At 37.3% G+C, this 17,855-nt stretch overlaps 1 protein-coding gene across 1 annotated transcript; it reads right to left on the bottom strand.

Moving 5' to 3' along the window:
- Positions 1–2,252: 2,252 nt before the first annotated feature.
- LOC140603513 (UDP-glucuronosyltransferase 2B31-like) lies at positions 2,253–16,497 on the bottom strand. Its single transcript, XM_072773908.1, has 6 exons — positions 15,603–16,497; positions 10,484–10,632; positions 8,577–8,708; positions 6,573–6,660; positions 5,505–5,724; positions 2,253–2,926 (listed from the first exon to the last, which is right to left on the bottom strand). The coding sequence occupies exons 1-6, from the start codon at positions 16,372–16,374 to the stop codon at positions 2,647–2,649; spliced, it is 1,641 nt and encodes a 546-aa protein (XP_072630009.1). The 5' UTR covers positions 16,375–16,497; the 3' UTR covers positions 2,253–2,646.
- Between the last annotated feature and the right edge of the window lie 1,358 nt (positions 16,498–17,855).

Raw genomic sequence — 17,855 nt, forward strand, 5'->3', positions numbered from 1 at the left:
GTTTTCATTTGTCTCAAGATATATTTTTTAAAGATTTTATTTATTTTTTCATGAGAGACACAAAGAGAGAGAGAGGCAGAGACACAGGCAGAGGGAGAAGCAGGGTCCTTGCAGGGAACCTGACACGGGACTCGATTCCAGGACCCTGGGATCATGCCCTGAGCCAAAGGCAGACACTCAATCGCTGAGCTACTCAGGCAACCCTGTCTCAAGATATTTTACAATTTCTCTTTAATTTTTTCTTTGACTTGTGGGCTGATTAATGCTGTATTGTTTAATCTCCACGTATTTGTCAATTTTCCAGTTTTCTTTTTTGAATTGATGTCTAGTTTCAGAACTATGTAAGGAAAACACCTCAATCTTCTTCCTGTGTTTCTCTTTTACTCGTATACTACTACCATGCTCACAATACTTTTGGCACTTTTGGCCACCAACTATGCATTTTTTTTTCCTACCACATCAAGCAATTCCCTGTGATACCACCTGGGTGTCCCTGAATTTAACTCGATTCTGGAGGCAACATCAGATCTCACAGATTGAGGGCTCTTGTCTCATGTGCCACTTCAGATGCCAAGTATAAGTAGCACATCTTCTGGCTACCCACAACTTCTGTTCAACTTGGGTACAAATTGGAAGATTCTATGACCTCCTCCCCGTTGGATTTGATTATTTGCTAGAATAGCTAACAAAATTCAGGGAAACACTAAATTACACTTATCAATTTATTAAAGGATATGAACAGCCAAATAAAGATACATAACACAAGGTCTAGGAGGTTTTGGAATATAGCAGATTCTATGTCAGTGAATTTGAGGTGTACCACCTGCAAATACATAGATATGTTCTCTAATCTGAAAGTTCTCTGAACACTGTATTTTGGGAATATTTATGAAGGCTTCCTTGCATGGGCATGATCAATATTTATCTCAATTCTAGCCTTTCCCCTCTCTAAAGAAGTGGAGGGTGAAGTTGAAAATTGTAAGCTTTAATTAAGCTGTGGTTTTTCCAGCGTCCCCTCTCCCCCAGTCATCCAGGAGAATTACCTCATTAGAATAAAAGATGCTTTTACTGCTCTTATCACTTAGGATTTTATAAGGGTTTTAGGAGCTCCATGTCGGGGATTAGGGTCACAGACAAAAGATGCTACTAGTGTACTTATCACTAAGGAATTCATAAAGATTTTAGAAGCTCTTTGTTAGGAACTGGGAGCCAAGATCAATATATGTATTTCTTGTTATTTCACAATACAACGCTTCTTACACTTCTGGCCACCAAATCAGGGAAGTTGCTTGACATGATTTCAATTTTCTTAAATTTATTTAGATATTTTTGTGGTCTAACATATGATGTATTTGAAAAATATCTCAGAGCCAGGTAGTCAAATTTTATGCCTCCTGTGCGGCTGCCACAAAAGCCAGCATGCCAGACATGTGTACATTCTCATTCCAGTGAGACAGTGGTGATCTTGAAAATGGCACCCACTGGACGCGAGGGAGGATTAAAGTCTGTTGCTAGATGGTGCTGAATTTGAAACGCAATCCTTGAGCAGCAGTTTTAAAGTAAGCAAATGAGCCTCTTTCAGGAAAAAGGTAGATGGACATTTCTGTCTGCTGCCTCTGTTGAACCATGAGGGGACTAGCCAGTTAATAAGACCTTGCATGCATGATCAAAGACTGAACATGAGAGTGAAAGCAACCAGATGAACGTTTTTATATTTTTTAATATATTTTTTAAGTTTTAATTAATTATTTATTTATGAGAGAGAGAGAGAGAGAGAGAGAGAGAGAGAGGCAGAGACACAGGAGGAGGGAGAAGCAGGCTCCATTCCAGGAGCCCGACGTGGGACTTGAAACCGGGACTCCAGGATCACGCCCTGGGCCAAAGGCAGGCGTCAAACCACTGAGCCACCCAAGGATCCCCGAGATGAATGTTTTTAAAGGTCAAGAAGAGAGAAAAGAGAATTTGGTCTTGAAATCAAAGACTTTCATATAGTTCATTTTTATAATAGGATGCAGGTAGTGGTTGTTATATTTTAATTTCACAAACATTTCACTGAAAAATGAATAAACTGGAAGAAGGCCATCAACTTGCTATGTTCTTTGGTAAGGAGTGATGCTCAGGCTGGGTACACCACAAAAGCCCAGGAGAATTAGTGGTCACCCAAAACAAAATGGATGGAAAAATCATTTTATACAACTTTAATTATCTGTATTTCTCCAGCAAAGGACGAAATGACAAATTTTGCACCAAAATGAAGTGAAAATATTCTGAGTATTTATTTGCACAGTAACAGTGATATTGTGAATAGCCTACTTAATGTTCTTATATTCATGCCCAATGTTGGAAACACAGGTAAGCTCAGTAATTTTTGGAGGGGGATGACTTTTCGTTTAGAATAAAAAGTTTCTGTAAATTCCCGTAGAGTTTTATTTTAATTTAATTTTAATTTGCCAGTTTTTCTGTTGGCATGACATATTTCTGACTCTTAAACAGGCAATAAATCCCTTGAGAGCAGATGTTGATCTCAGAAGCTAAGTTGAGGAGTCGTTTCTTCACAGGGAAGGGAACTTTGCATCATAACTCCTTGCTGGCAGAAACCGGAGGAGCCCGTCTAGGAGGCAGACCAGCTGGAGGCCTCAGATACGACTACTCCTTTTTTATCTTCTTCCCAGTTTTTGCGACCTTCCGACAACAAAACAGACAACATTGTGTGGTGACAAATATAGCAGTTGCCACACAGGCCAGCAGAAACCCAATCACATCCAAGGAGTGGTACTGGAACCAGGTGAGGTCATGGGAGGCTGGCCGCAGGTGCTTGGCTCCTTGGTGGCGCATGACATACTCGATCCAGAAGACTGCCCGGTCCAGGGGCTTTATAGGCTGTTCGTGGTGAATTCTTGATAACTTCATAGCATTCTCTTTGTACCTAAGGGAGAAACGTAAAGATGCCGACATTGAAAGGAAGTTAATTTGCCAAACCAAAGAATTCCCATGAGAGGAATAGTCTTCACGGAATACCCATACATTCAGAATCAGCTAGAATATTATTGTGAAGTGGATGTAATAATGTACCTACTACTAAGATGTTGGTATGGGGTGTCACAAGCTACCCAGAAGCACCCCGTCTGCCCTGATCCTTTTAGTCGTCATACATTAGTTTTTATTATTTATGTGTTAGAATATGAAGTGAGCACTCATTTCCTTTTGTCTTTGTGTAAGAGTTGTTGGTTACTTCTCGCACTGTATGGTATTCCATTGTTTGGCAATACCGCAGGTGATTTCATCATTTAACGGTCAATAGCCAGTTGTGTTACTAATCGTTTGGCCATTACTACCAATGCTGCCATAAAAATCTTGTATCTTTTGATTTACATGTTTGTACATGTGTTTGTATATATGTAGAAGTGGAATTGCGGAGAAGAGGTGTATTTATGAGTAGGATTTCTTTATTGGCTGAGTTATGTAGAAGTATATTGCTGAATTTCCAAAATGTAGAGAGGTTTCAGTTGTCTTTCATTTTGATGATTCTAAGTGAATCCCAGTAGAGCTGAACAGTGTGCTCTTGATGATTTATATTTTTCAAAATTCCTTTTGGTTTATGGCCCACGTACGGTTAATTCCAGTATCTATTCCATTCTTGAAAAATGGGTATTCTCTGTTTTATATATATATATATATATATATATATATATATATATATATATGTCAGATGGGTTGCATTTTTAAATTGTGTCCTTCAAAACACTTAGGTATTTCTCCCTTCCATTATCTTGTTATCGTTTTTCCCTTGTTTTGATCTTATTTTTCTATGTTTCTGAGAAAGATGTTTAAAAATTCAATATTATGACTGTAAATTTGAATGTTTGTTCTTTGGCCCACTTCTACTGCATTTTGATGTTTTTTTGTAGTAGGCGCCACTAATTGGTAATTTGTACTGTTTTGAAAGATCAATCTATTCGTCATTATGAAATACTTCTCTTTATTTTTGTTGGTGACTCTAGACTAGTGTGTCTGATATTAGCATGGGTCCAACATCTTTCTGCGGTTACTGCTAGAATACATCATTTCCTACCTTCTTCGTACTTACTATCTTTTTGTGCATTTCTATTTGAACATGTCTTATAACTGGAATATAGTCTAAAAAAATGTGTTCTGACAATCTTTGTCTTTAAATTATTTAGTCTGTTTAGATTTAATGTCTTGGCATATTTATATTTTCATCTACTGTCTTAGTCTGTTTTCTTTTCTATTTGGCCAACCTGCCTTATATTTCTTTACCTTTCTCTCTTGTTTTAAGGTATTTTTATTATGTAGTAACTCTACCATTTTCTCCCCATAATACATTTTTCAGTATTTCTGATATGTGAATGACAATAAGTACATGAAAAGATGTTTAGTAACTTTGGCTGTAAGAGAAATGAAAATGAAGACCACAAGGAGAGACCCACTAGGATGGCTGTAATAAAAAAGATGATAGCAAGTGTTGAAAATGATGTGGAGAACTTTAATCTCCCATACTTAGCTGGTGGAAATGTAAAATAGTGCAACTTATTTGGACATCAATTTGGCAGCTCCTCATAGAGATAATCTGTGGCCTAGAAGTCTACCCAAAATTCTACTCCTAGATGTCTACCCAAAAGAAGTGAATAATTTTGTTCACACAATAAATGTGTAGCAATATTTATAATACCTAAATGTGGAAATAACCCAAATGTTCACGAACTGATACTTGGATAGATAGTAGCATATCCATACCATAGGATATTTATCATTCAGCAATACAAAACTACCACACGAATGAAACTCAAAAACATGCCAAATGAAAGAAGCCACATGCAAAAGCCCATAAGTGGTATGATCCCACTTGTATGAAACACCCAGAATACAGCAATTTGTAGAGACAGAAGTAAATTGATGTTTACTTGAGGCAAGAGTAATGGGCAAAAACTCCTAAGTCAGTCGTATGTGATTACTTCTGGGCTAATGAAAATGTCCCAAACTTAGATTATGGTGATGGTTTCATAATTCCATAATACACTCCACGTATTTGAGTTTTATACTTTTAGTTTTATGGTACACAAATTACATATTATAAAATATATTAACAATTAGAACCAAAATCAATGTTTAAGGAAAAAGAGATTTATAGCTTTGGAAATTTTGGTACTGAATTGAGTCACTTTACATGACTTCAAGTTCTTCATTCTTTCATTCTATGGTTTCTATCATAGGAACTTTGAAATGTTCTTACAGTTACTCTATAATAGTTTGCATTTGTGTATGTAGAAAATTGTTGCAGTAATTGGTTGCCCATTAAGTCAAAGGGATTTAAATGCAACTGTGAAATAAATGTCTGGTTGAAAATAAAAGTAGATTTAAGATCCGTTCTATCACTTGGCTTCTTTCCAAATTAGCCTCTTAAGAATGGGAGGAAACTCACAGCCACCGTTGACTGAAGAATCTATCGATAAATTCCATCTATTGAAAAAAAAAGTAATACTCACGAAGGGTCATTAATGACCGTCCTCAATGCATCGAGCAAGTCTGCACTAGACATTGTGCTCAAGTCCAGTCTGATAGCTGCTCCCTTAGCTTTCATGTGAACAATGTTATCAGCTTGATCGGCAAACAAGGGAATGCCCACCATGGGGATCCCGTGGTAGATCGCCTCATAGATGCCGTTGGTTCCACCATGGGTTATAAAGGCTTTGGTTTTCGGATGACCTAGGATTGGATGAATCTCAGCACATTATTAACTGTAAGTCTTAGAAATCAAATGAGAATTGGGCAACATAAGACATATGTTATTATATAAACATGAAACAGCATTCAAATGTCTTTTGCTCTCAGCGCAAGAAGCACATAAATGTGCTGGAGAGGTAAATGAAGATTGGTGTGGTACTTGTAACTTGAAAAATGAATACAAGATTGCTGGACAGACAAATTGAAAGATAACATTCTGGTTATCACCAAAAAAAGGGAAAGGGTGCAAAAAAAAGAAAGGCAAGTGGCATGTTAGAACATATTCTCTTAAAGGCACAGTAAAGTCACTGAGTTTCACATGTAGGGTGTCAAGGCAGCAGGAAGTGTGATGCTGGTGGCTCAAATCAGGGGAAGGAAAGATAGCACTTTATCATGAAATGTGTTGTGACTTCATGGAAAAGATTATGGTATTTTTCTAGAGAAAATGTAGGGTCACTGGTAATAAAATAGAGGCTATTATTTTTCATTGGCACTGAATCCCCATGCAGAAGGAGAAAGGATAGGAATAAGGTGGGAAAATTCGGAGACAGAGCGATGTTCTAGGTAGTTAGTAACAAATTATGTGGGAGCAGTAATTACAGCTGAAATACAGGTACTTTGATTCTGGCCCTAAGGAATGGGACTGTGTATAACAACATGCCAACTGTTGTAGCTTATCTTTTTCCCTCTAGGTCTGCAAAATAAATATAAGAAAGTTAAGTTTTAGTTTTGAGTTTTTGAGTAGTAAATGCTCAATCAGATTGCTTTTTGGTGAACTGTTATCATTTTGTTTAGAGTTCCTTTCAGTTCAATATTTTCCAGATTCTTACCAAGAAGGTCATTCTGGGGAAGCCACTTATACAGCCGAGTATTTGGCCCTAAGGTGTCTGGTTTCTTGCCATCAAATCTCCATAGAACCTTAGAAAGAAAAATACCTTATCTCATGAGTTGAACTTTGAAGTTATAGCTTGTGAACATTTTAAAGAAATTAAGAGATGATCTAGTTAGACTCCTTTCATTGACTGATAAATAACAAGGCAAAAGATATTAAAAATGAGACTACTAAAACCCTAGTATAGTAAGAATACCCCCATTTTGTTACTTATTTTTATATTCAAGCAAGTATGAATGTAATCATAATATTTCACACATGAGTATTAAACAGATGAGATTATCAAGGACAAAAGAAGCATTTAAGAAATTTTTAGGCAGTTACTATAATTCTAGTGCAAACGAGTAGGTAATTACTAAGATCCACACCTTTGTCTGTTATCATTGCTTTCATCTTCCAATGTAATACCAACCTATTTACATCTTTTTAAGTGATACAGAAGGACGTTCCCTTATATCCACTTGTTCATAGCCACTTGTTCCATAAGTTCTTTTATTTGAGTTTTACATGTTTTGATACACAAAAAAGCTAAATGTGCAATCTGCTGCTTTGGAAACAAGTAATTCTGCTTATAGTAATTCATTAATATCAATAATTTCTCCTTAGTACGTTTAACTTCTTTCACATTACTGATTAGGCACTACTTTCAAGAAAAAGGTAATTTTTTTACATGAATGCAGAATATTATTAGTATTTCTTGGTTTGGCAGTTCTTTACATGTGGGAAGAAAAGCCTGTTGGCACTTCAGAAATAACAGTATACGTGTCAAAAAAACTCCAAAAGTGTAGTGGTGCTAAGTTTTATTGAACTGGTTGTTGACATTTCAGTGATGCACTACAAAGCACTGACAGCATTGATTGATATGAAATCTATGCCCAAGCAATTTCCATTGCCAGTACTAAATAGATTCTGATTTTAGAATTTCCCAGCAATCCTCATAAGTGGATTATAGTTTACATTGGGTAGTATATATTTGCTATATGCATGTTAAAGTAACTTGCGATGGTAAGCAAAAATTAGCATAAGGAGAAACTATTACAGTGACCGAAAAGTAGTTCACAAATACCCAAATATGCCAGGTGCATTCTATGTATTGGAAAAGAATTTACTGCTGTAGTTTATGTAGAAAGAGGCATATGAAACTTTCCCATGCTAGGCTTTTTTTCCGGTTGAATCCTTAATATGTTTCTTTTTCCTTCCTTAATTGGGAGCAGTTATTATTCTGATAAGTTAGAGTCCTTTGGAACCAGATATTAATAAGCACTTGGTCACCTTGAGGAGTGGACCCATCTTCTCCCTTTTCATTGATCTTACTCTTTCACTCGTAATAGGGCCCATTTCATCAGTCATGTCAATTTTTCTCTTTCTCTAAGTCATCTTGGCTGGAGGAAAGCCTAGACATACTTTGGTGAGCCCTGGGCATTGTTTTTCTGAACAGCACACTGAGGAGGCTTATCTCAAAATTTAGGGGAAGGAAGAGAAACCTGGATTATCTGGTAAGGGTAAACTGCAGGGTGCTTTTCAGACTTTTATCAGTTCCTCTTTAACATAAGTGTTGAAATTTAACTCCTTTCTGACAACAGCTATGAGGTAGGCAGTGCCCTTGGAAATCTTGAAAGGAATGCACATCTTGTAAGGAAAAGGAAAGAATGACAGACAGAATTTGGTGACTGCTATACCTGCCCAGGACACATTACAATACCAAGCTTTACTCTGCACGTCCTAAATATATTTCTTTCCAATCTCAATGTTAATGCCAAAGTTATTGTCAAAACAGCTTCTGTAGTACTTTAGCATCTGCCATTTATATTTTCCTCATGTTTGAGGTAAATTGGAGCTATCATAATGATGTTCATGTCATGAAGGAAAGGGTAATCCGGCCCTTTACAGAGTTTAACAGCCTCATTAAGTAGTTGTATACAATTAAGATACTCTATCTAACCTTTTGTGGAATCTGGGCAAGGGCTGATGCGATCACATTGGCTCTTTCCTCTGGCATGTTATTGACCATTGACCCTAGAGAAAACACCACAATACCGTTTTCTCCAGAGCTCTGGACAAACTGTTCCATTTCCTGTGAAGAAAAAGTTAACTCCATCAAAAAGGAGAAACAGCATAGCAAACACCACTGAATGAATATCTATGAGGTTGCGTGGGAGGCTCAGTCGTTTCAGCATCTGACTCTTGATTTGGGCTCAGGTTATGATTTCGGGGTTGTGAGATTGAGCCCTGGGTCTAGTTCTGTGCCTAGAGGGGACTTTCCTGGGTGTTCTCTCTCTCCTTCTGCTCCCTTCCCCCACCCGATGTGCAGTCTCTCTCTCTCTCTCTCTCATAAATAAATAAATAAATAAATAAATAAATAAATAAATCTTTAAAAATTTTTCTTCAATTAAAGATAGATATCAAATATCATCAAGAATTATTAGAGTAATGCCTATATTGATTCTTATTGTGATAAACACCACATAAAAATTATCATTTTAACGATATCTGAGTATGCAGTTCAATAGTGTGTATATTTTATACTGTTGGTCAACTAATCACCAGAACTTTTTCACCTTGTTAAACTGGATCTCAGTACCCATTATATAACAATTGCCAATTCCCTCATAGACCATCTTTATTTATTTATTTATTTTTTTAAAATGATTTTATCTTTTTATTCATGAGAAACAGAGATAGAGAGGCAGAGACACAGGCAGAGGGAAAAGCAGGCTCCATGCAGGGAGTCCGATTTGGGACTCGATCCCGGGTCTCCAGGATCATGTCCTCGGCCAAAGGCAGGTGCTAAATCGCTGAGCCACCCACTGATCCCCCCTCCTTGACCATCTTTATCAACCATCATTATACTTTGTATTTCTGTGAATTTGAGTGATCTGGATACCTTATATCAGGGGAATCATACAGTATTTGTCTCTTTATGATCGCCCTCTTTCACTTTGCATAATATCCCAAAGCTTTGCCACTTTGGAGTAGGTGTTAGAATTTTCTTCTATTTTAGGCCGAATATTCCGTTGTGTGTAAATACATTTTGTTTATGGATTTATCTGTTGATGGACACTTGTGTTAGACTGAATAGAACTTTTGCTAGTTTTACATCAGGATTTAGACCTTGAGAAAGTTACCATATACACCTAAATATTTTGCAATCAAAATCGATATTAGGTTAACCATTGAATAAGATCTTAGTTTCAGGGTAATCAGACCCTTTGCAGAGTTTAACAGACTCATTTGGTAGTTATATATGATTAAGGTTATTTATCTAACCTTTTGTGGAATCTGGGCAAGGGTAGATGTAATCACAGTGGCTCATTCCTCTAGTAGACATCCAGCATGATGAAGAGACCATCAAGTAATTCAGTAAGGGATGCTTATTTTTCAATTATGTCTTGAAGGTTCAATATCAACCTAAATCTTATTACATCATTGCTTTTTCATGAAGATTTTCACCTTATATGCTAAGAGTTTAGTTTTGCAATTGTATACTATGGATTTTTTCAGATATAAGTGGTAGGAGTTATTTGGTCTTTATTAAATATGCAGAATTCATGGTCCTCATTATATACACAGTGTAGCTTTCTCTGTGCTCAGGTTTACTGAGATTTTGTCTGGCCTTGGTGTGTGGCGGAAAACATATGTTCTCATATATTAATTAAACCTGTTAATGCTCTAAGTCATCAAACCTTGGAATCTCAAATGAGGAATTGTGTAAAGTTGGAACGACAGCAAGGAAACATTAGATTTGCCTGCAGATATTGTTGGGGCACACAAACATTGTTGAGAAATGATCTTTTTAAGCTACAAAAATGGCCCAGAGGAAACAAAGCAAAAGAAACAGGAATCAGGTACCGTAGGCAGGGATTTGGCGGGTTTGCAGTGGAGGCCTCCAACAAAGTCAAAATGTGGTAGGAGTGGGTGAGGATATTCAAAATCCCAGTAGGTTCGAATGAGCCATATATCAGCTTTCCTCATTAACTCATATAGTGTAGTGGGTCTTCCTGAAGGGGAAAAAACAAACAGATCACATCAATAAGAGAAAGGATGGGTATCCCTGGGTGGCTCAGCAGTATGGCGCCTCCCTTTGGCTCAGGGCGTGATCCTGGAGTCCCGAGATCGATTCCTGCCTCGGACTCCTGGCATGGAGCCTGCTTCTCCCTCTGCCTGTGTCTCTGCCTCTCTCTCTCTCTCTGTGTCTATCATCAATCAATCAATCAATCAATCAATCTTTAGAAAGCTAAAAAAAAATAAGAGAAAGGATAAAAAGTATATGATCATTTCCACATATGCAGAAAAGGCATTTGACAAAGTAGAACAGCCATTGAAGATAAAACTCCTCAGCAACATTGGTTTCGAGGGAACATACCTCAACAAAATAAAGGCTAAAATGGAAAACCCACAGTGAACATCATACTCAAAGGGAAACAACTGAGAGCTTCTCCTCTAAGGTCAGGCACAAGACAAGGATGTCCACCCTTACCACTTTTATTCAACATAGGACTAGAAGTCCTGGCTACAGCAATGAGACAATGAAAAGAAATAAAACCATCCAAATTGGTCAGGAAGAAATAAAACTGTCACTATTTGCAGATGGCATGATACTCTGTATAGAAAACCCTGAGGACTTAAGCAGAAAAGTCCTAGAACTGATAAACTAATTCAGTAAAGTCACAGGATACAAATCAGTGTACAGAAATCTGTTATATTTCTATGTACTAATAATGCAGCAGAAGAGAGACATTAAGAAAACTATCCTGTTTGCCATTGCACCAAAAATAATAAACTTAACCAAAGAGATGAAAGACCTGTACTCTGAAAACTATAAAATACTGATGAAAGAAATTGAGGATAAAGGCATTCCATGCACAAAACTTGGAAGAATAGTATTGAACTGTCTATAATACCCAAGGCAAACTTTAGATTTAGTGTGATCCCTATCAAAATACCAACAGCATTTTTCACAGAACTGGAGCAAACAATCTTAAGATTTGTTGGAACGACAAAAGATTTCAAATGACCAGAGCTATCTTGAAAAAGAAAAACAACCAAACTGGACGTATCACAATACAAGAGTTCAAGTTATGCTACAAAGTTATAATGATCAAAACAGTATGGTCGTGACACAAAAATAGACACATAGATCAATGGAAGAGCATAGAAAACCCAGAAATGAACCCACAATTATATGGGCAATTAATCTTTGACAAAGCAGGAAAGAATATCCAATGGGAAAATGACAGTTTCTTGGTGTCGGGAATATTGGACAGCAACATGGAAAAGAATGAAACTGGACCACATTTTTTTTTAGTCTTCCTTTATTTTTTTTATTCTTTTTTAAACATTTTTATTTATTTATGATAGTCACACAGAGAGAGAGAGGCAGAGACATAGGCAGAGGGAGAAGCAGGCTCCATGCACCGGGAGCCCGACGTGGGATTTGATCTCGGGTCTCCAGGATCGTGCCCTGGGCCAAAGGCAGGCACCAAACCGCTGAGCCACCCAGGGATCCCTTTTTTATTGTATTTTTATTTTTAGTCTTTTATTTTATTTTATTTTACTTTATTTTATTTTTTTATTCATGAGAGACAAAGAGAGAGAGAGAGAAAGAGAGGCAGAGACACAGGCAGAGGGAGAAGCAGGCTCCATGCAGGGAGTCCAAGGTGGAAGGGTCTCCAGGATCATGCCCTGGGCTGAAGGAGGCGCTTAACCGCTGAGCCACCCGGGGTGACTTGACCACTTTCTTATAGTATACACAAAAATAAATTCAAGGTGGAATGAAAGACCTAAGCGTGAGACAGGAAAACCATCAAAATCCAGGAGAAGAAAACACGCAGTGACCTCTTTGACCTCAGCAAGAGCAATTTCTTACTAGATATATTGATGGTAGTAAGGAAACAAAAACAAAAATGAACTATTGGCACTTCATCAAGATAAAAATCTTCTGTACAGCCAAGGAAATAATCAGCAAACCTGACAGGCAACCTACAGAATGGGAGAAGGTATTTGCAAATGACATTTTCAGTAAAGAGATGGTATCCAACATCTATAAGGAGCTTATCAAACTCAACAACGACACCCAGGGAACAAATAACACATTTAAAAAATGGGCAGGAGACATGCATAGGCATTTTTTTTAAAGATTTTATTAACTTATTCATAAGAGACACAGAGAGAGCGAGCGAGGCAGAGACACAGGCAGAGGGAGAAGCAGGCTCCATGCAGGGAGCCTGAGGTGGGACTCGATCCTGGGTCTCCAGGATCACACCCTGGCTGAAGGCAGCGCTAAACTGCTGAGCCACCCGGGCTGCCCATATGTCAAATTTAATGAACCAACCAAACAAGCAAAATACAAAAAGAGAGAGAAACCAAGAAATAGATTTTAACTGTAGGGAAAAAAACTGATGGTTATCAGAGGGGAGGGGAATGTGGGGGATGGGTAACATAGGTGATGGGGATTAAGAAGTGAACTCATGATGAGCACTGAGTGATGTATGGAAGTGTTGAATCACTATATTGTACACCTGAAAGTAATATAACACTCTGTTAACTATCCTGGAATGAAAATTAAAACGTGGTAGAAAACTAACAGTAAATAAAGAAGCAAAAAAACTCATAACAAGCAACTTCTACTACAAGCAAGTAGAAGAAATGAGAATAATGGAATGTGAATTTACTATGGAATCTTCTGAAAGGAGTTTTGACTAGTTAGAAAAAAGGCTTAAAAGTGTTTGTAGTTTGCTAACAGACACATATATGATACAAACATGTATTGATGCAAATATATACATTTGCATATATATTGATCATATGCAAATATGAGACAAAGTATAAGACTCATTTCTCACATCACAGTAGTACGTTCACAACCAAACAATTTGTTAACCTAAGCCACTATGAAAATAAACCATGCATTTATTTATTCTTGAATTCTGCAAAAGTAACAGATGCAAATGTAAATTATTGAGCCCCCCATCAATTAACCAATGGAAACACCTTTCCCGCGTGTACTCAGTGTAATTTCTACAATTTAGCAAGTTATTCCCTTGACCCTAGATTTTCCAAGAAAACTGTGAGTTTTTGGGGGGTATGGCTTGTATTGACCGTTGTAATTAGTTAATATTTGGAGCTTAACAATATTTATGTAATAAATAATATTTGCAAGTCACAGCTGGAATATTTTCCACAAGTACGGAAATAGAACGTGCACTCTTAATTGTGGCGCATTACGTCTTTAGGGCAGTAACATAGTTTTTTTTTTTTAATGTGAACTATTAGCGTGTATGTGCACCCCTCAATAAGATTTAGACTCTAAATCAGGATTTATGGGCAACCCCGGTGGCGCAGCGGTTTAGCGCCACCTTCTGTCCAGGGTGTGATCCTGGAGACCCGGGATCGAGTCTCACATCAGGCTCCCTGCATGGAGCCTGCTTCTCCCTCTGCCTGTGTCTCTGCCTCTCTCTCTCTGTCTGTGTCTCTCATAAATAAATAAATAAATAAATAAATAAATAAATAAATAAATAAATATCTTTAAAAAAATTAAAAAAAAAACAGGATTTATAAGCCCTGGTGAAAGAATATGTAATCATTAGAAACTTCATACTATAGATTCCTGAGTCTAACATAGCCATTGTATCTCATAGCCTTCTAATTGGCTGGGGTGAAGGAATTATGAAGGAGGTATTCACAGTCATAAAACATTATTAAACCTAAGCCACTGTCAAATTAAACATGCATTTGTTTATTCTGAAATGCTGCGAAAGTGACAGATGCAAATGTAAACAATTATTTGAGCTCCCCTGTTAATTAACCAATGGAAACACTTTTCCCTAGAATACTCAGTCTAATTTCTACAACTCAGCAAGTTATTCCCTTGATCCTAAAATTTCTTTCAGGTAATATGTAAACACTTTAGTTCTTTTTTAAAAAAAGATTTTATTTATTCATGAGAGACAGACAGCGAGGCAGAGACACAGGCTTAGGGTGAAGCAGGCTCCATGCGGGGAGCCTGATGTGGGACTCTGTCCCGGGACCCCAGGATCACACCCTGAGTCAAAGGCAGACGCTTAACCGCTGAGCCACCAGGCATCCCAACACTTTAATTCTTAACTAAGGAAACTGAAGAAACAAGTGGGAATAATATCCTCAATACTATAGACAGTTGTACTAGAAATATATGACTCCTCAGTTGACATGTCTGCTTTCATCAAGATAGTGAAATTTCTAATGCCATTTTTTTAAGATGGAAAAAGTAGAATAAAATGGATATATAGAAAATAAGTATAGTAGAGAAGAATTTAAAGCAGCGAAACTACTCTAATAGTGGTAGATGCATATCATTATAAATTTTTAAAACTCATAAAATGTACCAAGCTGAGAGTAAACTCTTACGTAAACTATGAACTTTGGATGATAATAATGTGTCAGTGTAGGTTCATGACTTGCAACAAATGTACCACTTTGATGGGGGATGTTGATAATGGAGAAACTTATGCCTGTGGGGGGGTGAGGGTTATATAGGAAATCGTGATTCAAAATGCTGTGACTTAAAATTCTTCTAAAAAGTAACGAAGCATAAGTAATATTTTCACTTTGATTTGTATTTGATAAACAACAAGGAAGGATAAAATACCGAGAAAAAATTAAAAAGCAACCCAAAGAAACCCCTTTTTAAAGCTATTACAATCAAACACATGGAATGGATATGTCATTGGTTCAAGAATTCCTCAGTGCTCTAATGTCAGTTATTGACTCCCTAGAGTGTGATGTACCCATAATGGACAGTGGGATTCTAACTGGCCCTGTCATATAAGTCTTTGCATGTGTTTGTGAGATTGAGAGATCATTTTATACTTTCATGTCATCATTTTACTTCTAAAAGACAAATTTCCTCCCTCTTAGTACTTCTACAAACTCTCCTCCCCAGCACTAGGAGAGTTAGGACTTCATGTTACTAATGAAAAGCATGACTTACCTAGTACTTCGCTGTAAAACTGATCCCAACTCTTCTCATTTATTGTTTGGAACCAAAAGTCAAAATAAAGCACATACAGCATATTTTTTACTCTCTCCATGAATGTCATTTGATCAGTTAATTCTGACAGAATAACAGGTACGTAGGACGGAGGGAGAGGAAGTCCTCCACTGTGTTTCTCAAATGCGTAGCCTGGAGAGAAACGGAGACTGTACACTAAAGGTATTTTGAGGAGCTCAGCCAGCAGCTCACCGCAGGGTCCGACAGCGTCTGCAAGAATGACATCGAACTTTGATTCTTGTAGTTTTGTCATGAGTTTCTTGTTCAAAACTACATCTTTACAGAGCTTCACAGCACATTCATAAAATTCCCAAAAAATTTCTTGCATTACTGAAAAATATGTCCAAAATGAATCTTTTGGCGTATCATATATCCAAATGTTGAGCAGTTTTATGAACAAAGCCTCAAAATCACCTCTAGATAAATGTGCAGAGTAAATCTCAAATTTAATAGCAGATAATTTGTTCGGATCAACAAGAATGGAAGCTGACGATGTCAGAACAGTCACTTCATGACCCCTCTGGACAAGTTCATCCAGGATTGTCTTTACATTGATCCAGTGGCTGTATTCCGTGGGCCACACCAGCACCTTCCCGCAACTCCCAGAGCTAAAGTAACAGCTCAGCTGTAGCCCCAGAAGCACTGAAATCCATTTCATAGACATCCTGGGGGATGCGCTGCTTCTTCTGAAATCCCTGCCTTCTTCTGCCATTGCTTGCACTTATATCCGAGGAGCATCAATCAGGAAGTTAAACTATAACTCCTACCTTTCAAAGTAAATACATTATATGAACTGTCCGAGCATTTGGATGGCAAGTGGAAAAAGCCAAAGTAGACGACTTTGTTTGTATGCAAATGTGTGTAATGTCTGTTTGATGATTTTAGTCCTATCATCTAGCTAAGAGTCAAGGTGCAAGTCATGTGTCTTACGTAATATATTTTGGAAGAGTGTCGAGGACGCTGCTGCGAGGTGACTGCAGTCCTCTTGACACAAGAATGAAAGTTATTATACAGAAAATTATCTTTCTGGTTATGATGACCCGAGAGATGTTTTTGTTTTGTTCCCAAAAATTTGGTTGACATGTACTTCCATACCGTACAAGTGCCAGATTTAAAGTGTACAGTTCAGGGGTTCATAGTATATTCACAGAATTGTGCAACCGCTCCGGTGATCAATTTTAGAGCACTTTCATCACCCCAAATGGAAACCTTCACTCTGTAATGGAACTCTTCATTTTCTGTATTTCCCAGCCTTAGTCAACATTTTGTCTGCTTTTTTTTGTCATATATATTGCCTGTTTTGAGCATTTCGTATAAATGAAGTGACTTTTGTGACTGGTTATTTTAATTAGCATACTATTTTATTTAAAAAATTTTTTTGACTTTATTGAGAGATCCTTGATATAACATTGTGCAGTGGTCAGGTGTACAACATGATGACTTGATTCGCTTTATATATTGTGACGAGATTACACCATTCTCATCCATCACCTCACACACTTATCTTTTTTTCTGGTGAGAACTTTATAAAAATCATTTTTATTACTTTTTTATTGAAGTACAGTTGACACACAAAGTTAATTAGTTTCCGGTTACAACATAGTGATTCCAGAAGTCTATCCGCTAGGGTGTGCTCACAGGCGTAAATTCCATTTGTCACTACACAATGTCACTACAATTACTGACTATGTTCCCTGCGTTTTATGTTTTATTCTCCTGACATTTATTGCATTTATTTCATACCTGGAAGCCCGTATCTCCCACTCCCTTTCACTCATTTTGCCTTCCCTCTCCCCCTTTTTTCTAGAAGCTATCATTTCTCTATATTTGTGAGTCTTTCCGCTCTGTTTGTTTATTCATTTCACTATGTCCAGCAATCCAAAGTTATGTCCTAAACTTTGCCCAGTCCCAACCACTTCCATGTGGTCTAAAGTTTTTCTTGAGTTCTCCAACCCAAGTACCAACAACTTAGGATAATCTTCCCATGATTTCCTTCATCTCAAATCATAGTAAAACTCTGTCAAGGTGGTCTTCTCCCTTCTTGTTATGTCAAATTAACCTAAGTTTGCTTGATCAACTTTTTATTTTTTTGTATGCTTTTGGAAGAGTTAGCAGTTGACTTGTGTATTCAGAAAGATCTGCCCTCCTCACAGAAATCCTTGAATAAAGTGAAAGAGAATGTGAAACTAGGCT

Source organism: Canis lupus, chromosome 14, assembly GCF_048164855.1.
Source record: "Canis lupus baileyi chromosome 14, mCanLup2.hap1, whole genome shotgun sequence".
In the NCBI taxonomy this organism is placed as follows: Eukaryota; Metazoa; Chordata; class Mammalia; order Carnivora; family Canidae; genus Canis; species Canis lupus.

Bases quoted from the DNA above. Each gene is read 5' to 3' on its own strand.
- LOC140603513 (XM_072773908.1), bottom strand. From the start codon at position 16,374: ATGGCAGAAGAAGGCAGGGATTTCAGAAGAAGCAGCGCATCCCCCAGG. The intron at 8,709-10,483 runs GTACCTGATTCC...TTTTCTTCACAG, and splicing joins CCGCCAAATCCCTGCCTACG to GAAATGGAACAGTTTGTCCA. The intron at 6,661-8,576 runs GTTAGATAGAGT...TTTCTTTCTAAG, and splicing joins TTGCCCAGATTCCACAAAAG to GTTCTATGGAGATTTGATGG.